The sequence below is a fragment of the Amblyomma maculatum genome, chromosome 7 (genome assembly GCF_055883805.1).
Source record: "Amblyomma maculatum isolate TAMU_Amacu chromosome 7, ASM5588380v1, whole genome shotgun sequence".
Lineage (NCBI taxonomy): Eukaryota > Metazoa > Arthropoda > Arachnida > Ixodida > Ixodidae > Amblyomma > Amblyomma maculatum.
This window is the reverse complement of record NC_139350.1, coordinates 119,849,620-119,873,655: the sequence shown is the minus strand read 5'-3', so window position 1 is coordinate 119,873,655 and position 24,036 is coordinate 119,849,620. Positions and strand designations below refer to the sequence as shown.

General features: G+C 46.3%; 1 protein-coding gene across 5 annotated transcripts in view; it reads left to right on the top strand.

Moving 5' to 3' along the window:
* Positions 1-24,036, top strand: part of LOC146184560 (tudor domain-containing protein 1-like) — a 279,793-nt gene that overhangs the window by 85,269 nt on the left and 170,488 nt on the right. For 4 of the 5 annotated variants that reach the window (XM_084609423.1, XM_084609425.1, XM_084609422.1 and 1 more), the window contains exons 6-9: positions 2,001-2,097; positions 2,561-2,696; positions 12,402-12,488; positions 17,248-17,448. In XM_084609423.1, the coding sequence (XP_084465549.1) occupies positions 2,001-2,097; positions 2,561-2,696; positions 12,402-12,488; positions 17,248-17,448 (521 nt within the window). The remainder of the gene's footprint in view (positions 1-2,000; positions 2,098-2,560; positions 2,697-12,401; positions 12,489-17,247; positions 17,449-24,036) is intronic. The other variant, XM_084609424.1, reaches the window with a different exon arrangement.

Below are 24,036 nucleotides of genomic sequence, written 5' to 3'. Positions count from 1 at the left end.
AAGCTTCAGTTTCCAGATTGTCCCAGCCATCAATCGTGAGGTCTTCGTCTGGCTCTTGACAATCTCCTGCCGAAGCCGCAGCAAGTCCGATGGCAAATCCGCACTTTCTAAAACAGTTCGAGATTGTGTCTGAAGTTACACTATCCCACGACATGGCTAGAAAGTGCAAAGCATCTGAGAGACTGATCCGCAAGTTTGCTTCTTTACGGTCAATTTTTGCCAGCAGACGCCTCACTAGAAGTCCTTTGAAATGATGTTTCACATTTCTAATTATCCCAGCGTCCAGTGGCTGAAGATGGCTGGTAGTGTTCGCCGGCAGGAACCTGACTTTCACGTTATTGAATGTCATTTCCTTTGGGTGGGCAAAGCACTGGTCCACGAAAAGCAAACTTTTCCGGTTTCTTGACGCCATTTTCCGATCAAGGCTTGTCAAGAACTCGCGGAAAAAATCTCCAGTCATCCACGTCTTTCGGTTGCCTTTGTAAAAGACAGGCAAACGCTCCGCCAATCGGAAACACCTCGGTTTCTTCGACTTACCGATGACGGTAAGCTGGAGTTTCTCTGATCCATCCGAGTTGCAGCAAAAGAGTACTGTTACTCTCTCCTTGCTTTTCTGGCCGCCCTGGCATGCCTGGCCTTTTAAGCACAAACTTCTTTCTAGTTGAAGGTTGAAAAAGAGGCCTGCCTCGTCGGCATTAAATATGTCACGTGGCGCGTACTCCGAAATCAGCGCCGGCAGCGTGTTCAGCCACTCATCTACAGCTGACTGATCCACTTTCTTGCCTTCACCTGAGACGACCCGGCAGACAAGTCCGTGCCGCTCCTTAAACCGGTGCAGCCATCCCCCAGACGCTTGGAAATTTTCAATTCCAAGCGAAAGCGCGACGGTGTCGGCTTTTTCACGTAGCACCTTGCTGTCCACGTTGACGCCGGCCGCTGTCACTTCGCGGAACCAAGTCAGCAGAACCTCTTCCAGCTTGACATGGGTCGCTGTTTTAGCCTGCTTCACGTTCGCACCGAAGTGCTGCACATTCTTCAAGATGACATCTCGCTATCCAACAATGTTGCAGAATGTTGACGGTGCCAACCCTAGCTCTTTTGCTAAGTCGACACTCTTCAGCACTTCAAGCTCTTCCTTAAAAGAAAGGGCTTTACGCTTCCGCGACATTTCGGCAGCAGCGAACGCTTGCGTCTTTCTAACGTTTGGGCAGTTCACGTCACAGCGAACGACAGAAAGAAGCGGCGAACGGAGAACCGGAGAACTACTGTAGCGGCAGCCAGCGTCACAGTCCTCCTGGGAACAGCCGGCGAGACAACTTTTCGATAGACCAATGAGCTGCCAGCGAATGAGTGACGTACACGACTGGGCACGTGCTTCGCCTTGGCCGTCCTTGTCTAGTGCTCGTCGGTTTGCTACGAAAGGGAGGGGGGAGTAGGGTGGCTAGTGGGGTGAGAGGCGTTGGAGAGGAGAGGCAGCGGCCGCGGTGGGTACCCTCTCCCCCTGTGAGCTCTTGCGCTGAGCTGCTCGGTGGCTTTGTGCGTTTGTACAACGTTCGTTCCTATCATTTGCGGCGGGGGGAAGGGAACGTTCCTATCATTCGCGGCGGGGGGAGGGGGGAGGGAGTTGGCGGCGGCCGCGTCGGTTATGTTACCCTCTTGAGGCCAGCCGCGCCGGCCCGCTCGCATGCACGACTGGTTTGCACGTTCGTATCAACCGCGGCAGGTTCAGAAACTCTTCGTATCACCCCGAATCTTAACGTATTCTTTACAATGTAGTCCGTTCAAAGCATTCTTAAAATTCGTATCATCCCGAAATTCGTACCAGCCGTAATCGTATCATCGAGATTCTACTGTATAAGTGAAGTGCTGCAGGCTACAACCATGCCTTTTCGAGTCAAACTTCAAGGGGCTTCACAAATGGCGCATAGTCACTGTGAGCGCCAGTTTTTTGTTGGACTGGATAATATTTTCCATGCTTTCTTATTGTTGTTCATTTTCAGCTGAGTTCCTGTGTTATGTGTGCGAGGCGTTCTACTGTTCACCAGAATGTCAGCTGAAGGACTGGCCTGAGCACAAGCAGTCTTGCGAGCCAAAGAGGTGCGTTGACCTGATATTTTGCTTGATACAGTTTCTTCTCATGTTAGCGGCTGAGCTGGCTCACGGAGTTAGTCCGGTTGTATAGCAGTCTGCACATCATAAGCATTTGGTTCCATAAACATTGGGTTCATGCCCAGAATTTTCCCACTGGAGCCGAATGTCTAGTCCCCTGAACTGAAAAAGTCTGAATTCTTTTCAAAGGAAGTTTAGTTGGGTGAAGAAACCTCGGAGTTAGTGCAGTGTACTATGTACTGTATGTTCTTTATAGTTCAGCTAAGGTTGAACCTGAAGGATCTGCTCACATCGAAATACTTCGTAAAAAAGAAAAAGCAGTAAAAATGTTTGGGGGGGGTCATCAATATCATGTAGGCTATTGTATTATGTAACATGCTTCACTTCTGTTTTTGTTTTTCTTCCTGGCATTTTCTTTGATGATTGTCGTTTCATTATTATTTCTTTTTAGGAGCTTGCTGCCCACACCTAAAGAGAGACCTGCAGAGGACAAAGGCTCGGGGTTACCCAGACCCAATGGTCAGAAAACTAGTCCTGTAAAGGACGAAGTGGGATTTCCAGCGAAGCAAGGCAGTCAAAATAGCAATGTATGTGTATTGTGTTGTGGGTTAGTTATGCTCCACCCCCTTTTTCTTTTTTATATGGGCACAAGCTTTTTTGCAGCTACCTGAAGCCTTCATTGTCATTAAAATGAGACGAGAGTAATATTAAGGACATTGAAAGTCAGTTGAGTCCAATTGGGTGCTTGAATCATAATGTGCTTTATTGGATATCCTAATCTGTTGTATGTGACATATGTAGTATGGTGCAGTACAAGCATTTTGTGTCAGAACGGCGCCGGTATCTCTAGACCTAAGGCTGTGAAAGTATTTTTTTTGTTGAGCAGATAGGGTAGGAATGCTTCAGTTTAAGGGGGGACACGAAATGCCGCGGGGGAATCGGGAATGCGGATTGTCGCGGCTTGCAGAGCACAGGATCGACGGATCTCAGCATGTGGAAAGTGGTCCGCGGCAGCAAGGCGTTCGCTGTAGCCGATCGGCTAGTCGCACAGATGTTCGTTGTAGCTGAGACGGAGCGCCATAGCCCTAATGTATATTTTGACGGTCGCTCCGGACTTGTTCGTGATAAGCGAGTGCTTGTCTTAAGTGGGGCCGTTGTAAGTGGGCTCGACTGTACCTGAATAAATTTTTGAGGGCAAGGCAAGCCCATGTATTCAAAATATTATGTCTGGAATTTGTCATAATTAATTTGATTAATCAACATAGGTCTAATTGATAACAAAAAATCCAGTGCTATGCTATTTTTCAGCAAGAAAATTTAGAAAAAGGGCTTTGTCTAGCCCTGAGGAACCTGTCTAGGAATTAGCATGACAAATTGCACAATGCCAGTGCCCTTCGCAATTTCTCCAGGCTTGATATAAAGGACCTATCCGAACCAATTTGATATGCTTCTGTAACTTGAAATCTAGCATGCACAGTTCTATGAAACTTGGTAGTTTTTCATTTGTTAATGTCATGAGCCTGTCCTGAAAATTTCATCATGATAACTTGAGCAACAAAAAAAGTTATTGTTCTCTCAACCCTTGAGAGCAGTTTTCTCAGAATCAATTTTTTGCACGGTGTGGCTGCTAGGGAAAGTCATAGCTCAAGAACCGCTTGTTGGATTTTCATGGGTTTTTTTTTGTTACATACTAAGTAAATTTCTGAGGGCAAGACAATTCGTTTTTTTTTTTTCAAAATATTTCATGTGTGATTAGAGGCAGTCAATTAAAATATCGTTAAGTCAGGTGTAAATTTTAACACTAAATTTGGGGTTGTGCTAAAAATTTTCAGAGAGGAAATTCGAAAAAAAGGAATTGTCTTGCCCTGGGGAAACTATCCAGGAATGACCATAACAAATTTCACACTGCTAGCACATTTTGCAAATTCTCCAGGCCTGCCCCTAGGGACCTATGTAAACTATCTTGATATACTCCTCTAACTTGAGAACTGATGAGCCCAGTTCCATGAAACTTGGTAGTTCTTCAAATGTGTGTACTATGAGCATACCCTGAAAATTTCATTAATATACCTCAAGAAATAAAAAAGTTGGTGTTCAAGGGTAGCCTCCCCACTTAAATGTTTTACCAACCAGTGTCACTGTTACGAAATCCGGGAACATCTATGTGCACAAATTCTAAGTCTCATTTCATTTCATGTTAAGGGGGGAGGCTACCTTTGAATACCAACTTTTTTGTTGAAATGAAATTTTCAGGGTAGACTCAGGGCACAGCCATTTGAATAACTGCAAAGTTTCATGGAGCTGCGCACATTGGTACTGAAGTTACAGAAGTATATCAGAATGGTTCACATGGGTTCCTTGTACCATGCCTGGTGAACTTGCAAAATGCATTGGCACTATGAAATTCATTATGAAGGTTCCTGAATAGGTACCACAGGGCAAGGCAGAGCCCTTTTTTTTAATTTCCCTGCTGAAAAATTTTAGCAGTGCATTGAGGTTAGTGCCACTAATTGGACTTGCATTAGCCTAATTTTGATTGTTTATTATAAATTGCAGACTCAATATTTTGAAAAAATGAGCTTGTCTTGCCCTCGGAAATTTATTCAGGCACACAATAAAAAAAAGCAGGTGGGAATCCGATTAGTGGTTCCAGAGATACCGCGGGAATAAGCAACTATACCTTGAAAAAAATTCATTTTGAGAAAATGGCCCTTGAAGTTTAAAACAGCATTTTCAAGTCTAAAGTTTGTTTTTCACTGCAGCATGTTGTGCCTCCACCTCCCCGATTCTCTCGGAAAGTGCATTTCCATGCGAACAGTGGACGACGCTGACGACGCGTTATCGCTTGCGATGACAGACTCGATACGCGAGGCCGAGATCGCAGAGGTTGATATGGTCGGTACAGCAGGCATGCTTCAAACGCCGGCTCCTTACGTTGACGTGAAATATACGCAGTTGGAAGTGGCAGCGCAGTCGGTCTAATAGTGGTCTAGCAGAGACAGCACTAATAGAAGCGTCTCCGCGACCGTTGGCAAGGTGCTTCGCTAACTTCGTGATTCGGACGGCATTCACAGAACGACGACGTATGCAGTGTTTTGAACTTCTTAGCGCGCATCGTGGCCGACCGTGCGACAATCCACAAGGTGCACAAAGCCGTTCAAAACACGCCATCAGAATCTGTAACGAGCAATGATCACGGCGATCTCAAAAATGCGAAACATGAAGCGATTCAGCTAGCGCACAAAGAACGCCAGCACAGTAGGCAGCCGGAGCAGACGACGCGCCGGGGAGGGGCCACCGCGTCAGCGCGCGCAGCAGCCAATAGCAGTCGCGCGATGCCCCGCGTTCTCACGGAGCGCGCGCTTTGTCCAATCACAGCCCGAATTCGAGACGCGGGAAGCTGAACAATCCCTGTGAGGCCCCCAATCACAAGCGAGCCATGCTTCTGTTACGCCGCGGATGCCGCCGCCGAAGGCAACATGGAAAAGGGCAAGCATTCACAAACAAAACAAGACCAAGATGGTGGCGCTCGGTTCAGCGGCAGAAAAATGGCGTGCGTGCGAAGTTTGGGTACTTTTGCCGTTCGCTCGCGACTCTGGCGCTGCCGCGCCCAGTTGTATATTTAATTTAAAGCAGTTCCACGATGAATTAGGCGTTTATAATTATAGAAAAGGTAGTTTATAACATGTACAACCCAGATATGTACTTTTTGAAAAGCAGACTTTTTCGCGATTTTTCGACTTTCAAAGCCAGCGTCCCCCCTTAAGAGGACTTTGTGCTTTTGTGCACTGTGAGACCTTGTTACCTATGCAAAGACTTGTGTGCAAAGCAGTAGAAAATGGCCTAAATGCATTATTTACTCACATAATGAATGCACCTCCTCTTTTTAATGTAATGAACATGTCCCATGCTTTTTGGCATGCAGTATGCTGGTAACTACATGCTGCCTCAGGCATACTATACCCGGCACAGTGGGATCAACTAAAAATAAGAATGTGCGTTCCTGTGCAGTTTCATATCACGAATTTCTCTCGTCTCAGGGTTTGCATACGTATAGGCAGCATCATTTGCCAAAGGACTGTGATGCAAACCTTGTTAGCATCTCAAGCAATGATTTTTTGGAGGGGGCAATGTTAAAACGCTTAAGGGGAGACGCGGGTCTTGGAACGGTCGAAAATGGTAAAAAAAATTGATTTTGAGAAAAGCCCCTTTTCCGAAGGTTTAACCTTTCGAGCACCTGCACTCAAAATATTAACGCTGAATTCGGTCAGGAAATGCAGTAAAATCTGTTTTCAAAACATCACGGCAGCCGCGAAATGCCCCCCGAGAGGAGAAAATTTGTTCGAAATTCCCGCCCCCATCCTGGGCTTGGTTTGAAGCTGTTTTCTTTGTGCGCAATTTGCGCTATCTCAAAATGGCGTCGCACAAGCCGATTGGCTGCGAGTGTCGGTTTTCCAAAAACCATTTATGGTCTCTGATTGGCTGTCAGGCGGCGCACTTTTCAAGCGCGCCTTTCCGCTTTTCCCATTGGCTGACGAGACCAGCGCGTGATTTTTTTTTCCTTTGTTTTGCGTTCGCCGCCGTAGCTGCCTCTTCGCGTGCGTGCGTCTGCGTTTGCCCTCACGTTTCTCGACACACCGTCCAAAGAAACAATAGAAACCAAAAAAGAAAACTTTATTTCTATGCACTGGCATGCCCTATGCACTTATTCAAGCCTCCACAATTGGCTGGAAAAAATTGTGAATACGCTGGTGGACACTCCTCCGTTTGCAAGCAATCGGATCGGCTTGAATCTCGTAAAGGGTCGTGCTGTCACTGTAGGCAGCTGCAAGCATCGTCACCGCATTCACAAGGTCCGCGTGCGACGGTAGCGGAACAGGTGTTGTGTCGTCCTCCGACTCAGATTCGTCATCAGGCGGGACAGCAGACACCTGACGAATTATCTTGTCATCGTCCAGCTCCGCGCATATGAGTGCTGCACTGTCGGCTTTTGAAAAGTTCTCAAAGGTGACTGCGTCTGGGATCACCCTGCTGCCACTGCGCAAGTCTTGCAACACGTTCGCCATCTGTGGTATGTCGTACGGGAGATCCTGGGCCGCGGCATCCGCTTCACAACTCCAACAAATCCAACATGCCGAAAGCAGTTTCAGAGTGTGGCTCCAGTCACTGCCTTCCAGGCGTCAGCAAGCATGCTAATCGCCAACAGCAGAGTTACAGCATACTGCTTGCCGGCGTCAATGCACAGAACCATGCGGCTCAGCAAGCGTGCTCTGTAGAGCACCTTCAAATTTTGAATCACACCCTGGTCCATGTGTTGAAGGACACTCGTGTTTGGTTGCAGGAATTCCAACTGAATGGATTCCAGGTCATCAGTATGGCTATGTGCACCGCAATTGTCCACAAAGAGTAACACCTTGCGATTTTGGGCCTTCAATTTCCGGTCCAGCTTGCATACACAGGCAGTGAAAAGATTCTGCGTAATCCAAGCTTTCGAGTTGGCTTCATACCACACGGGCAATGTTTTTACCCCCTTGAAGCATCTCGGGCTCTTTGATTTTCCAATCATAAGAATCGGGAGCTTTTCGTTTCCCGACATGTTGCTGCCAACCATCACTGTGACCCGGTCTTTGCTATGCCTTCCACTTTGGCAGGGGTCGCCAGACACGGACAGTGTCTTCTCGGGTAACATCTTATAAAAAAGGCCTGTTTCATTACAATTGAAGACATCATCAGGCGAAAATCGGTCCAGCAGCGACTCCAGTCTGTCGGAGTGGTAATTTGTTACAAGAGTCTGGTCCACGGCACCACTCTCGCCGCACAACTTCTTTAAAGTGAGGTCATACCTCTTCTTAAAATTACGGAGCCAGCCATCGCTAAACTTAATGCCTTCGATGTTCATTCGCAGTGCGAGGGCCTCCGCCTTTTGTTTCAGAAGATCGGCCGACACTGGGATCCTCTTTGCAACTGTCGCACACAGCCACATGTGGAGCGCTTCTTCGAGCTTCGGGTGGCTACCCTCTCTGAAATTTTTTCTTTCCAGCGCTGGAAGAAGACTTCAATAATTCGTTGAAAATCTTTATTTTGTTTTTCATATAGTCTGACACAGTCTGCTTCGAGATGCTGAACTCCCGGGCTGCAGGTGGCCATTCTGCACTTGATGGATCACGGCGATCTTCTTCGCCATTGTCATCGTTGCGTATTTGCCGCGCTTCTTAGCTGAATTCCCCGGCACTGACTGCCTCGATGTTGGCGCTATTCCCATGTGCTTCACTGGTCTCACTGCTAGGCGTACACAACACACAAGGAACACAAGTAGAATGAACACTGCACACTATAACCACACCGCACGCCGTCACAAAGAAGAAAGAAGAGATGACCGGGTCAGCGGCTACTGGATTTGGCCTGGATTTAGATGGGCGAGACCGAAACTAGCCATTGTGCCGGAACACACAAAAACTCCGCTCCTACCGCCACCTCTTGGGGCGGTAAGGAGCCTTATTCCAAAACGGAAATGGCATTTCATGCTTCAGTCAGCGTCGGTGTGGGTAGCTGCTGTCGATCGAGTTGGCTTGAGTAGGGTCCGAAAAATCAAATTAGAGGTTGCAAAGTGTCCGAAATTTCGGTATTTGTTATGCATTACGGCCTATGGGAAGGGTGGCGGTGCCGCGAAGCAGTCCGAATAATCGATTATGTCCGAATTTTTGGAGTCCGAAAAATCAGTCGGCGACTGTATAGTGAAACAAATTATATTTTTGAAAACAGCAGGAAGAAATACACACTGAATTTTATTATGATATCTCTAATAATAGAAAAAATTTGTTTAAAGACCAGTGTCTCCTCTTAAAGGGGGGAGGCTACCCTTGAACAGGAACTTTTTTATTTCCCGAGATATTTGAAATTTTCAGGTTAGGCACACAGTACAAACGTTTAAAAAAAGCCAAGTTTCATGGAGCTGTGCTCATTGGTTCTCAAGTTAGAGGAGTATATCAAGATGGTTTACATAGGTCCCTTAGAGTAGGCCTGGAGAATTTACAAAGCGTGCTGGCACTGTGAAATTCGTTATGGTTATTCCTGTGTAGTTACCTCAAGGCAAGACAACTCCTTCTTTCCAAATTTCCTCTCTGAAAAATTCTAGCACAGCCCCAAAATCTGTGCTTTTAATCAGACCTGCAATAACCAAATTTTGATTGCTTGTCATTAATTCCAGACACAATATCTTGAAAAATGAAATTCTCTTGCCTTCAGAAATTTATTGAGGTATGGAATAAAAGAAACCATATAAATCTGATAAGCAGTTCCCGAGATACCGCAGTCTTATGCAGCCACACTAGGCAAGCAAGTGATTCTGAGAAAACTGCCCTAGAAGGTTGAGAGAACGCTGACTTTTTTGTTTGTCAAGATACATGAATAAAAATTTTAGGGCAAGCTCATAGCATGGACATTTGAATAACTGTTAAGTTTCCTAAAGCTGTACACGCTGGTTCTCAAGTTGCAGGAGTATTTCATATGGGCCACATGGGTCCAGGCCTGGAGAATTTGTGGAATGTATTGGCATTGTGAAATTCAATGTGGTAATTTCTGGACATGTATCGCGGGGCAAAACAAGAGGCTTTTTCAAAATTGCCTTGTTTAAGTTCCGCTGTAACAGATGCTAGGATGCTGCAGGCGTCAACACAGTTGTCGGCGGCGCGTTTGCTATGAGGGTGGCCTTCGCTTCCGTGCTCTGAACGCATATCTCATCTCGCACCATCGTGAGAGACCACGCAACGTTCAGCATGTTGCACGAAACCATTCAGAAGGCACGACAACGAGAGCAAGGAGCCGGGGCAGACCAAGCTGATGACGCGGAGAGGTAGCCGGCGTAGACCAACGCGTCAGTGGGCGCAGCAGCCTATAGTTTTCAACCGATCCCCCCATGTTCTCGCGGAGCGCGGGAAAATCTACAGCCGCTGCGAGACTCCCAATCAGAAACAAGCCACGCCTTGAAGGTGTTGCCGCCACTGAGGGTGGCAAAAGAATGCAAAAATTCACAAACAAAACAAGGCCAAGGTGGCGGCACTCATTTCGGCCGGAGAGAAATAGCTCTCGCGTGAAGTTTGGGAACTTTTGGAACCTGCTGGCTGCTCCGTGGCTGCCGCCTCTTGTTATATAATTAATTTTCAGTATTTCTACGAAAAATGGGTAATAATAATTACCGAAAGGATAGTTTATAAAACATAATACCGGAATATATAATCTTCCAAAAATTGACTGTTTTGCAATTTTTCGGATTTTGATTTGGTGATAGGATTTATTTTTCCGTGGATTATTTTTCCCTGGATTGGCAGGCAACACGACTGAGCGTGCACTGATCTAATTTTGCTTTAACGCATTGCTTGTTACTACAATCTTATTTTTATATTAGAATACTTGAAGCAGTTGGCAGGCCGTGATTTTTCAGGGGTTCGCTACTATTCACTTCTAAATTAGGCTCCATTATAGGCAATGAACAAGTTCGTTACTGCATAATGCTATTCAGGACTTGAGAAAGTGTTCGAATTATCAGTCACACAAAAACTTTTGAAACTTTTTTGTATCGCAGTAATTTTATCTAATGAGCACCTCTGGGATGGTTGCCTGCATTTAAGATAAAACCAAAGTGGGAACATTTTTTTTCCCAGTTTTAGCAAGTGTGTTGCTTTGTGCATAATATTGGAAGCGCTCCAGCATTGTGAGGGCCTCTGCTACCCTTTTTGCAGTGTGACACAGTAGCAGTGGTATGTGCACAAAACGGCTGCGTCGCATTTTGAAGACCTCAGTCAGCATAGTGAAACTAGCAGTGCATTTAAACTGCATGTGTCCAGTGTGCAGTTTTAGTGTACCAGAAACATAGAAGCAGTATCTGGATGTGCACGGCACACGTTTACGTAGGCGTTAGAATAGTGTGATGCCACGTCAAAATAAAAATAAAAACAGCGATGCGCCATGCAGCGTCCGAAACGGCGAGGTTGGCCCACATACGCACCTGATCACTGCCGCAAGACAGTACGGGCTTAAGCAGAGTGAAGCTGAAACGATGTAGCCAAGCTGTATGTTCAAAACGGGGGACTTTAGATCATTCTCATGCCTGCCGTAGTGCCGACGAAGTGAGTGTGCACCGCTGTTCTATGCGATTAAAATTCAGGGATGCTTATTTCGGTGATAGTTGGCGTCGCAGGTGGCATCTCGATGCAGTCCTCCATCTGAACTAACCAGACCAAGCCTGCCGTTGTCGAAAATAACGAGCATCTGATGACATAGGCCACCCGGAAAATTTAATGTTGTTTCTATCGAATGATATTCGTTCAAAATGACATTTGTTTGCTGCTACATGAGAAAATGGTGTTATCTCGACACCAGACTGTGGGAGAATACGCACACAAAAGAAACTACAAAAGTGCCACAGGCATTATGATAGTACTACTGCGAGTATAATTTCGTGGCTAGTCGTTAAATTATGTGAAACATGGCAAATAGCATCACGAAGAAAAAAAACTGCAACCCTCGCTACCAGCCATTGCACTCAGCGCGGGAGCAACCGACTGGCCACGCCTGTCGTATTTTATCGGCGGATCCCTTTTGCTTCCGTCAGAAAAACATGTTTTAATCTGTTGAGCTTAAATGATACACACTTGGATAAAGGAGTCTAAAAAAAAAAAAAAGAAATCTTTGCTGAGGATTGTTGGTGAGTCAGCAGTGATTTTCTGCTCGTAGCAGCCGCAGCACCGGTGTGAGGCAGTTCATCCGATTTTGTGCTGTAGCTCCACTGCTAATGTTTCCCCAGAATTACACCTTCAGTTTACTGTGAGACAGCTTATGACACAAGTGAAATTATAGCAAGGCAGCCCCACGAATAGGCAATCGACTTTTTCCAAACAGCCGTTCGCTGCGGCTTCAATGCCGTTTAGGCCTAGCGACGACAAGGGTGTAGTGGACGGCTAGAGCGCCATCGTCCACCGCTCTCGCAGGCAGCACTGTTTAGGTAAGCTTGCGGCATCCGATGTTGCAAGCGTTGCGATTTTTTTTCTTTGCTTTCTTGCTAAGGCTGGGGTTTGGCATTTTTTCCATGGGCGTTTACTCCGAGCTGCGCCGTTGGGCGATACTCAAAGGTTCTATAAAAGTGCTGCCAGTCAGTACAATAGACACTGCCCATTTTACATGTTTTTACGGCCAAACATTGCTGCAGACTTTTAGCATGGATGGGCGATCATTGTTCTAAGCCTGTTCTAAGGTAGTATTCTACAATTCTAAGCCTTTGGTAATGCTCTTTGCAGCCAGCATTGGCGCATCCCAAAGCTGACATGGCGCTGAGTGGACGCCAGCCTGGACCGGCTGCATTGCCACTTGGAAAGCCTGTTGAAGTAAGTGCAGTGGCACAATGCCTTTGTGCATGCTACAGTAGAACCTCGTTGATTTGGAGACATTGGAACAGAGAAAAATGTTCAAATTATCCGGGTTTTGGAAATTAACCGAATACCCAAAAAAATCTGGCTCAGTTAAATTACGTTGCAAAAACATGCTGGGCATCCTTCCATCCATAAGCACGTGGCCAGCTGCGATCATGACGCCGGCTTTCTAGCGTCGGTCACTCATGAAGGTGTTTGCCGTTATCATGGCAGTGGACGGCGCCGTGCCCCAATTGCATTATAGTAAAGTGACAGGCTTGTGCAATCTCCTCTCACTGCACTGGCACTGTGCCAAGTTCGCCACCCCTCCCCTACAAGCACCCACCACTAACGCCCAAAGATAAACACCCTGTGATGTTACCGCTGAGCATCATCTTGGTGCCGTGCCAAGAAATGCGTTGTGGACTGCGCCGCGAAATGGAGAAACACACTATCAACACATTCATTTTTTTTTTTCGAATTCTCAGTGGCCTAAGTGCGGAATAGGTTCATTGTGCAAGTGGGTCCATTATGTGAGTGGATACAGTGATTGGGGTGTCCGTTAACCCCCTCCGCCATGCTACACCATTAAAATAAACTACGTAGGTTAGTGTTGCACGCTGGCAGGGTATGTTGCAGTGGAGCATGTCTACACTTCTGCAGGGGCGCGCCTTATCCCAGAGTGGTTTTCTATGCTAGCAGCATGGGGTGCTACGGCATATCAAGCATTGCTTTGCGGCAGCACTTCGCAGCTTCAGGCTGCCGTTGCTTCTTTGGTTTGCGGTGAAATTAGCATCCAACAAAGCACTGAAAACCTTTGAATTAACAGGGTTGGTGCAGGCGGGGGCTTCGAATTGTATGGTTAAATTTACGTTACAAGTCACGGGACTGCATACATTCTTCGAATACAGGATTTTGTATTAAGGGGAGACGCTGGTCTTAAAGCAAATTGTTTTATTCTTGGAGGTATCGCAATGGGGGGGGGGGGGGGGGGAATTTGGTGTGTATATGTATTTCTTCATGCTGTTTTCAAAAATATTATTTGTTTCACTATATCTCAATTCTCATACTATGACAACATAACTGATGCCTGATTAGGTTATTTCTTACGGGTGATTGAGACACTTTCCCTCAACATTATTTGGCTCTGATTAAAATGTAGCTGTAGCCAAAGACCTGCCATGTGCAGCTATGCTATTTATATTATCACTGAGGTGCGTTACCATATAAAAATGTCCAATTATGCCGATGCCCCATAATTTTTAAATATAATTAGTTGACATTACTTTCCCCCTATTTTGATATGTTTGACCTAGCAACATAAAATTAGCATAGCTCCACAGTTCAGTTCTTCCGGAATGCAACGGCGTAAGACTTATTAAAGTTGTACCACAAGAACTTAATGAAACGTTCCGTAAGGCTAGTCATGTTGGCAAAAATTATGAAGTTGAGAAAATCGCATTTGAAGTTTTGACTGCAGAAAATTTTGGGAGGAATCTTCAAGTGCATATTTTATTTCAGTGTTCCCTATCTGTCCCCCTGCAAAACAAAACAAAATGTGTCTTATTCCATTCAACGAAACATTTCCTAAATTTTGAAGATGTGTACGTGACGAAATTGTAAAAAAAACAAAAAAAAAAAAACATTTGTGAAGTTATGGGTTTACTTCTCTATTTTTTTAAAGCCGACGAGAGTGCGGGGCTAGGATGTCTAGCTACAAGGATAATATCTTGAGCCCTGCAAACGTTTTCTTGAGGGAACTAGCGGTCCCGTGCCAAGGGGGCCTGTGGCAAACAGTTCGGTGGCCCTGAAAAGCTTCGTTGGGACGCTCGTGCGATTGACCGCTCGCATCTTCGCGATCTCTCCGCAGGTTCCACGCTTCATGTGCGCAATAAAGTTAACGCTTTCATGTCCACTACCGCATTCCGCGCTGAGGCCGCGGTGAAACTCTCATTGGGTCGCGACTTTCCCGACAAAATGGACTTTGTGCCGACCGCTCAACACAGTGCGTCGGCTCTGCTGTAGAGTGTATCGTGATCCGGGATGCAGTTCGCACTGTAATTTGAACCCGCGGTGTCATTGTAATGCAAGTCCCGACAGCACGTTTGCGACCAGGCCTGTTTCTTACGGCTTCCAAAGGCTCGTTGCGTGCACCGTTACAATCTACCGTTTTCCGGCATTTCGATTGCAAGGGGAAGAAAAGAAAAAATGATCAGCAGAAAACGGTGTGTCAAAAACGCGAGTGCAAACGCAGACGCACGCAAAGAGGCAGCCACGGTGGCGAACTGAGAACAGAAAGAAAAAAAAGATGCGCTGGTCACGCCAGCCAATAGGAGACATGGAACGGCCTGCCGCGTGGCAGCCAATTCGAGACCATAAACAGCCTTCGGAAAACTGGTGCTCGCAGCCATTCTGCTTGAGTGACGCCATTTTGAGATGGTGCAAATTGCGCACAAAGAAAACAGCTTCAAACCAAGCCCAAGATGGCAGCGATCGGCCGGCTGGAACGCCTGCGGCACGCGCGGGAATTTCGAATAAATTTTCTCTTCTCGGGGGGGCATTTTGCGGCTGCCGTGATGTTTTGAAAACCGATTTTATCGCATTTCCTAGCCGACTTCAGCGTTAATAATTTGAGTGCAGGTGCTCGAAAGGTCTCGAAAGGTTAAACCTTCAGAAAGTGGGTGTTTCTCAAAATTGATTTTTTGACAATTTTCGACCGTTCTAAGACCCGCGTCTTCCCTTAAGTGGGTTCGAATTATTGAGGCTTTACTGTATGTTTTTGTCATGTTAACACGGGCCATTGCACTTTCATTATCAGTGACTTTCTCGGTGAACATGATCTTGTGTGTTCCTTTGTGAAAACCCTGTCATCTAGAAAGAATGAATTGATCCCAGCAGCCCAATCAATCCCAGTGCTCCTAGGGAGTGGCGAGAGCAACTGGCCACATTTTCTGTTTTGGCTTTACTGGAATAAATTGCATGCCATTCATTTTTTTACTGCACCTAGCTACAGTTGAAGCAATTGACCTACACTTATCTATGCTTCATGGGCGTAAGTTTCGAATTGCTCACGCTTACATATGTTTAGCTGTGGCTGAAGGTGGGCACAATACACTCGTTTACTTATGATAGAGGCAGGAGAGTTCACAAATCGCCAGGAGCCCTTTATATTTGACATGCTTGTCTTGTATTTGGATCAGGTGGTTATTAAGCATTCAGTATAAGGAGAGATTGAGTGTGAAAGACAGGTCAAGGTAAAGAATGGGCCCATAAAGTCTCAAAATGAGGATGTCAGGATACAGAAATGCTTGATGCAGAATAACTGCATTTACAGAATGGTACATGAACGCTCGTTAATTCGAACCTCAATAATTCGAATTTTCGGATAATTCGAACTACACTACTTGGTCCGGCCAAGCTCCATAGAGATCTGTGTATAAAAAAGCCCATTAATTCGAACGCGAGTTGGTTCCGCTACGGATAATTCGAACTACGGACCGCCGCTTCTGGGCAGCTTTGCGCACATCACACGGCAAAAAAAAAAAAAAAGTAAAGAAACACTTCCGCAATCGGAAGGCATAGTTAAAGGCTGCGCACGTCCAAAATGGGGACAGAAGATGGAACCAGGTAAAACCAAGGAAAAGTGGGTAAAACTTAAATGGCGCCATGACCGGAGCGTCGGGCGGCGGCATTGGAGGGAGGGGACGACGGCCGTGGCAAGGTCAGTACATGGGCGCGACGGCGGCAGCTGCCTGCTCTCTTCTGCACAACGTAGCTCGGAACTAAATATTCATTAATTCCAACTCTGTTAATTTGGAAATAGGGATAAGTACTGTTGGCGCGGTCCCAGTTAACGCCCATGAAAGGCTATGATCTCAGATGGGCACTACGGGTTAAACTTTTTTTTTTTTTGCGATAGCCGTTTGTCCTTCCAACCATCAGTTGTCAACGGAAGCACGCAAGTCAGCCGCGATCATAACGCTGCTTCAAAAGCCGCTTGCTGCTATCGCGCCTTCTGATTATTGGAGTGGCGGTAGATGCGCCCGCCCCAGTCGCTCATAGCATAATAAAGCGAACTTACTGAAAAGGAGGCTTACACAACCGGACAAGCGCTGGCACTTTGCAAAGTTCGCTTCCCCCCACCCTGCTGGAACTGAAGTCAAAAGATAAACATGCCGTTATCGCTGCGCAGCATCTTGGCCTACTGCCAAGAAATGTGTTGTGGACCGCGACGGCGCCAAACGGAAGGAAGCGCTAACGTCTGGCACCTTTATATTTTGGGGGGGGATTCGTTGGCACAAATCGGGGCTGGGTGGGTTCATTATGCGAGCGGGTTCGTTACTCATTTAAATACGGTACATTTACAGTAATACAAATGGTTCTTGTCAGTTTTTTCGAGGCCATTTGATAATTTGAACATCGGATAATTCGAACTTTTTTCCCGGTCCCGTGAAGTTCGAATTAACTAGCTTTTACTGTAATGCTATACCTATGCAAGGACATACTGCCCTTACCCATGAGGAAATGATACGTACATGATCCAACTACGCTATAAAAGCTAACTGCATGGGCAGATAAATGTGTCTTGCCTTGTTTGGACGTGTCCCGCTTTTTTCTTCATTCCAAACCCTTTGCACCGTTGCCGTAGTAATAGGGGCGTGCGAGTACTGACATTCTTGAATATGAGTATGGAGAAAAATGCCTCTGAATAATGTATCGAACCCGTTGTGTTTAGGTGGCCTGCTCCTTTGGCAACAGCCTGTCCGAGTTCTTCCTGGTGAGCTTCAGCCAGATGCCACAGCTTGAAGCACTGCAAGTCAAACTGCAGGCTTCCTGTGCAACGAGCGCTGGGGCCCACTTGCCTACCGAGGGAGAAATTTGTGCTGCCCTGTTCAATGAAGATGGCCAGTGGTATCGTGCAAAGGTCAATTCAGTGGTGAGTTGTTTCAGCCCGCCCCGAGGGCTCTCTCCACACGCATTGAATTTGAATTGTCGTGTGCTGTCGCTTGTGTCGTGTGTGCAAACCCGAACACTTTTTAAGGGGAGACACTGCTCTTAAAACAGATTTTTTTATTTTTAGAGGTATCGCAATGGGGAAATTCGGTGTGTATATGTATTTCTTTCTGCTGTTTTCAAAAATATAATTTGTTTCACTATACAGTCGAACCCCGCAATAACGAAACCGCCGGGGAAGGAAAACCTTTTCGTTGTCGCGAGAATTTCGCTCTCGCGAAAATGGACAAATAGGCACACCCATTACCTTCCAGAACCAAGATTTAATTAAAAAAGTCGCTTATTTTGCTCTGCTTGACATTGCTGTGCAGGAGCTTGACGACTCTGGCTTCGCAGCTTGATAAGCTATGCATAGCTTCGTCGTCGTCGTCGTGGTCGCCGAGAAAAGTCCGGATCACATCGAATGCATCAAGCACATCACGCGAGCTTACTTGCTTACCTTGTGCTTGGTTTTCGCTATCTTCGTCGTCACTCGCCTCATTTCCTTTGCGCACACTGTCGATAATAGTGGCGTCGCTGAATTCCTCGTGCACGATCAAGTCGGCGTCCGCACACAAAAAGTCCTCCAGTTCAACAGCCTCTGGCACCATTGTATCTACACTGCGAAGCGCGTTCCATGCTTCGGTTAGTGGCTGCAGATCGTCACCGCTTGCAGCTTCCGGTTCTGCCAAGGCGTGCTGACCAGCTGCGAAACCGGCGTGCCTGAAGCAGTTCTGGACAAGCGTGGCCGAAGTAGCAATCCACGCGCCGGCAAGCACCTCCAGCGCCATGAAGAGGTCAATTTCCGTCGGTCGCTTCATTTCGATGTTTAGCAACATCCGCTGTATGAGCCTTCTTCGGTACGCAGACTTCACACTTTTGATAACCCCCTGATCAAGAGGCTGGATAACGGATGTGCAGTTCGCAGGGAAAAAAATCAAGCGGATGCTCGTCAGGGCAACGTCTTCAATGTGGTGCGCACTGCAGTTGTCCAAAAAAAGGCAGACAGATCTGCCCTGCTTTCGCATGTCCGTATCAAAGGCTTCCAGCCAGCTTGTGAATATTGCGCGCGTCATCCACGCTTTTTGGTTTGCAGTGTACTGGACCGGAAGCTTTCGGTTACGTTTAAAACACCGTGGAGTCTTGCTCCGGCCGATCACGAGGAGGGGACGCTTGTCAGATCCATCCATGTTTGAGCATAAAAGAATGGTGACCCGCTTTTTGCTCAGCTTGCCGCCATGGCATTTTTTTCCTTTCAGGTCTAGCGTTTTTGAAGGCAACATTTCATAGAAGAAGCCCGTTTTGTCCGCATTATAAATTTCGGAGGGCTCATACTCGTCCATTATGCCTTCGTAACTTTTCTCCATCCAGGAAGATGCTGCTTCAGCGTCTACGCTCGCACACTCCCCCGACAACACTTTGGCGACGATGCAGTGCCGCGCTTTAAATCGACTTAGCCATCCGGCACTCGCCTTAAAGTTGTCGTGCCCCAGAATGCACGCGTAGTCAATTGCCTTTTGCTGCAGGAGCCTTCCGGACAAAGGCACCTTGTTCGCTCTCTTGTCCAGGAACCACTGAAATACGGCTTTGTCCACGTCTTCGTAGACCGGCGCTGCCAAAGTCTTGTTCTGAGCGCGCGCGCCGTTCTGGAGTGCCGCCATGATGCCATTCCTTGATTTCAGAATCGTAGAAAGCGAGCTGCACGGGATACCGAACTCCTCCGCAATATCAGTCTTCTTCCTGCCTTTTTCAGCTTCGGCGATAATTGCAGCCTTTTCCTGCAGCGTCAAAAACTTGCGCTTCTTTACAGGAGGCGGCATGTTTCCGACAGTAAAAAAAAAACAACAAAAAACACTGTACACAGGCAAGTCGCGAGCGGCACAAGGCGGATGGCGATATCGGCGAGATAGCGTGGTCGCGTGTGTTGTACGTTTTGTTCTCTCGTCCCTGTTCTACAGCGCTCGTGTTGTACGTTTTGTTCTCTCGTCCCTGTTCTTTTGCGCTGTTTTAGAATGTAAAAAAAATATGCTTTGCTATCATCATCATTACCGAACCAACCGAAAGTAAACAAAAATGGCTGCGCCGGTGCTTGTTGGCAGGTGAAATGAACGGGCTCGACTTGTCGGATGAGTGTGCTGCTGCAGTTTCGCCCATTCTATGTTCCCGACTGGCTGATGTGCCGAAAAAATGTTGCAGATCACTGCCTCAAACTTTCGTTAATGCGGGACTGCTTTTTAAAAACCCTTCGCTGTTGAGAGGGGACAAATGCATTGAACCCTATGGGAGTTCGCCGGGGGCGCCAGAATTTTTCGTTGTCGCGAGAATTTCGTTCTTGAGGGTTTTCGTTATAGAGGGGTTCAACTGTATCACTATTAGTTCTCATACTGTGGAAATATAACTGATGCCTAGTTAAGTAATTTCTTACGGGTGAATAAGACACTTTCCCTCAATATTATTTGGTTTTGATTGAAATGTAGCTGTAGTCAAAGACCTGCCATGTGGAGCTATGCTATATATATTGTCCCTGAGGTGTGTTATCATAAAAAAATGTGCAATTATGACATTAGGTGGTCGAAATTTCCGGAGCCCTCCACTACGGCGTCTCTCATAGCCTGAGTTGCTTTGGGACGTTAAACCCCACAAACCAACCAACCATAACTTTTAAACATAATTACAGTGAAACCTCTTTACAAGAGACATGGTTACAAGAGACAATTGGTTGTAAGAGACACTTGAAAGTGGTTTGGTTGGTTTTCCTATGCTTGCCATGTTCACAACATTGCATACAAGAGACATGGTTACAAGAGACAGTCTGTTAATAAGGACAACTTTTCCAGGTCCCTAAAGTAATTTTTTCATTATTTATAAGAGATAACCCAGGTACACTCATGCAATGCAGCCGACTCATACCAACTCGTACGTGCGACAGTTTAGATTCCCTTAATTGAATTCTGTTCCATATCAGTGTCCTGTTTTGTTGCAATAGGTTAGGAACCAAGAAGGAGTGCCTCCTCTTTACTGAGGAGTAAAGATGTCCCTGTTGTTTCAGTCCCACAGGAATGTGATGATAGTGGCTGAAACAATAAGGACATTTTGACTTCCCAGTCAAAAGGAAGCACTCCTTCTTGGTTCCTGACATATTGCAACAAAACAAGACACTGATACGGAACAGAATTTAGATAAGGGAATCTAAATTGTCACACATAAGAGTTGATAGGAATTTTTGGTTACAAGAGACCTTGGTTACAAGAGACACCTTCTTGGGTTCCCTTGAGTGTCTCTTGTAACGAGGTTTAACTTTAGCTGACATTACTCTCCCCCAAATTTGATACAGTTGAATCCCGCTATAACGAAATTCACGGTGCACGAAAAAAAATTCGTTCTCGCGGAACTTCGTTATCGCAAAAATTTGACGTGAAACGCAGAAAGAATTGCCCAAGCAGCAGCAAAGGCGTTTAATGCCAAAAATTTGTAAGCTTGGTTTGCTTACGCTTCACGGCGAGCAACGCCGTCACGCGATTTTCGCACTCGGTCAGCAAACCCATTGCAACATCGTCGTCTCGGACAGCAACGAAATTCCTGATGACATCAAAAGCGTCCATCACCTGTACGGCGGTTGCCGCAGCCGGCGCTTCCTGTACGTCGTCGTCTTCTTCATTGGAAGAGTCCTTATCATTCCGGGCAGCTTTTATGATCTGCTCATCACTCACATCTTCGTGAACAACAACACAAGCGTCAGCGCCGATGTATTCGTCGAGCTCGAGATTAGGCGGCACGGTTGACAGCGAACTTGCAGGAATTCCGAAGTCTTCAGCAATTGCCGCTTTCTTCCTTCCGCTTTCTGCTTGGGCGATTATTTGAGCTTTTTGCTCAAGGGAAAGAGTTTTGCGTTTTTTCACTTGCGTTGCCATCGTGTCCTGCGGATGAAAACTCGTCGTTGTCGAAGAGAAAGGCAGCGAGTGAACAACGCGACCACGACACAAAGCCAAAATGGAGGAACTGCAATCACGTGATTTCATGCTTAATGTGGCTTTGGATTTGACTTGGACTTCTCGCCAATAAAACTAGTTTCGGTTTCGATTTTGAACGCGAAAATTTCGTTGAAGCGGAAACGCTCTGCAAAAATGGTTCGTTGTGCAGAGAAATTTAGGCCATTAATTCTTATAGGATACTCGCGGGGAATAAAAAATTATTCGTTGTCGCGGAAATTTCGTTGTGGCGGTATTCGTTGTGGCGGGATTCAACTGTATGTTCAACCTAGCAACATAAAATTAGCATAGCTCCACAGTTCAGTTCTTCCTGAATGAAACGGTGTAAGACTTATTAAAATTGTGCCACAAAAACAACGAAAAGTTCCGTAAGGCTAGTCAAGTTGGCAAAAAATAAGAAGTTGAGAAAATCGCATTTGAAGTTTTGACTCTGACTGCAGACAATTTTGGGAAGAATCTTCAACTGCAGATTTTATTTCAGTGTTCCCTATCTGGTCCCCCCTGCAAAACAAAAAGTGTCTTATTCCATCCAAAGAAACATTTCCTAAAAATTTTGAAGATGTGTACATAGCGAAACTGTAAAAACAAAAAATTATGGGGCGACCTTTTTTTTTTAAAGCCGACGAGAGCGCGGAGCTAGGATATCCTGCTCCAAGGACAGTATTTTGAGCCCTGAAAACGGTTTCTTGAGGGAGCTAGCGGTCCGGTGCCAAGGAGGCCCGTGGCAAACAGTTGGGTGGCCCTGAACCATAAACAGTCTTCGGAAAACCGGCGCTCGCAGCCATACCGCTTGAGCGACGCCATTTTGAGATAGCGCAAATTGCGCACAAAGAAAACAGCTTCAAAACAAGCCCAAGATGGCGGCGATCGGCCGGTTGGAACACCCACGGAGAGCGGGAATTTCAAACAAATTTTCTCTTTTCGTGGGGGCATTTTGTTGCTGCCGTGGTGTTTTGAAAACCGAATTAATCGTATTTCTGACCGAATTCAGCGTTAATAATTTGGGTGCAGGGGCTCGAAAGGTTAAACCTTCGGAAAATGTGATTTTTCTAAACATTGATTTTTTGACCATTTTCGACTTTTCTAAAACCCGCGTCTCCCCTTAACTCTATAAAGTTTGACCCACTGCATCCGTGGTAGTTTTTCCCATTGTGTATGTTGACATGTTTTCATAGAAAGCGGACTCCACATGAACGCATAATGGAAGAGTTTCTACAATAGGTTTTAAAAACTCAAAATACACAGTATTAAGAAAATGAAGAAGAATGTTAAAAGCAGTATTATTTACACTGACCCTCTAAGTGTAATTGCTGCACTGCACTCCAAAAAATGCAATAGATCCCATGTAAATTCTATGCAGAGTTTAATAATTGGTGATAGACGACAGGTAATATACAGTCGACTCTCGATAATTCGAAGCCGCTTAATTGGAATTTTCGGTTAATTAAAAGTGAAGTGCTGGTCCCGTCAGTTTTGCATGTAATCCTATGGAAGAAATCACTCGATAATTCGAAGTCCTCAGCCAATATTACTGCTTAATTGGAAGTTAATTTTCAGTCGGGGTCCTTGATTCGACCGTCATTTTTTGGTAGAATGTGCAATTTTTAAGTTTCACAACAGCTCCGTGCTCCGCGTTGGTTTCATCGACACCGCAGCCGTCCGCAGCGCTGCCCTTCATGGAGCGGCACGATTATTCATCGCGGAGGCCAAGGGGGAGCCATAGGTGCGCACAGCGCTGCATACTGGCAGTGGCGAGATTATGAGAGATTAGGCTTGCAGCGAATGTCGACTTTGTCGAGGCGTGTGTTGGTCGAGCGCCCTTGTTGCATTGTGCGAGTAGAGTGTTGGCTAGTTTGTGCCGCGGGTGATTCTACGCTTCGGAATTGTAGTCGTGCTGTTGATAGCCATGGCAAACCGTGGCTCTTATCGCACGCTCTACCTGGCGACGAAAGTAGAGGTTTTGAAGGAAGTGGACAAGGGAGGTGCCGCCAAAAAAGACATTGCGCGGAAGTACGGTATCAAGCCGAACACGCTCTCCAACGTCATCAAGAACAAGTGCACAATAATGGATGCATTTGAGAATGACAAGTTTAAGGCGACTTGGAAGCGAATGCGCACAGGCGCTTACCCAGAGTTGGAGAAGGCTCTGCTGGTTTGGATTAGGGAGGCCCGGAGCAACAAACTTCCGCTCAGCAGAGATATCATTGCAATGAAAGCCCGAACGCTGGCAGAAATGTTGGGGATCGATGACTTCGTTTCGTCTGATGGATGGCTGACGCGCTTTAAAGATCGCCATGACCTGGTTTTTAAAAGCATGTCTGGCGAATACAAGCCGGAATTCATCGTCAACGCAGATGAGACTGCACTCTTCTATCGGCTGTTACCAGAGAAGACCCTGACGTTCAAGGATGACGACTGTGCTGGGTGCAAACGCAGCAAGGAAAGGGTGTCTGTGCTGATCGCGGCAAACATGACTGGCACAGAACGATGCCGCCTACTCGTTATTGGGAAATCCGCCAAGCCGAGGTGCTTTAAAGGCATGA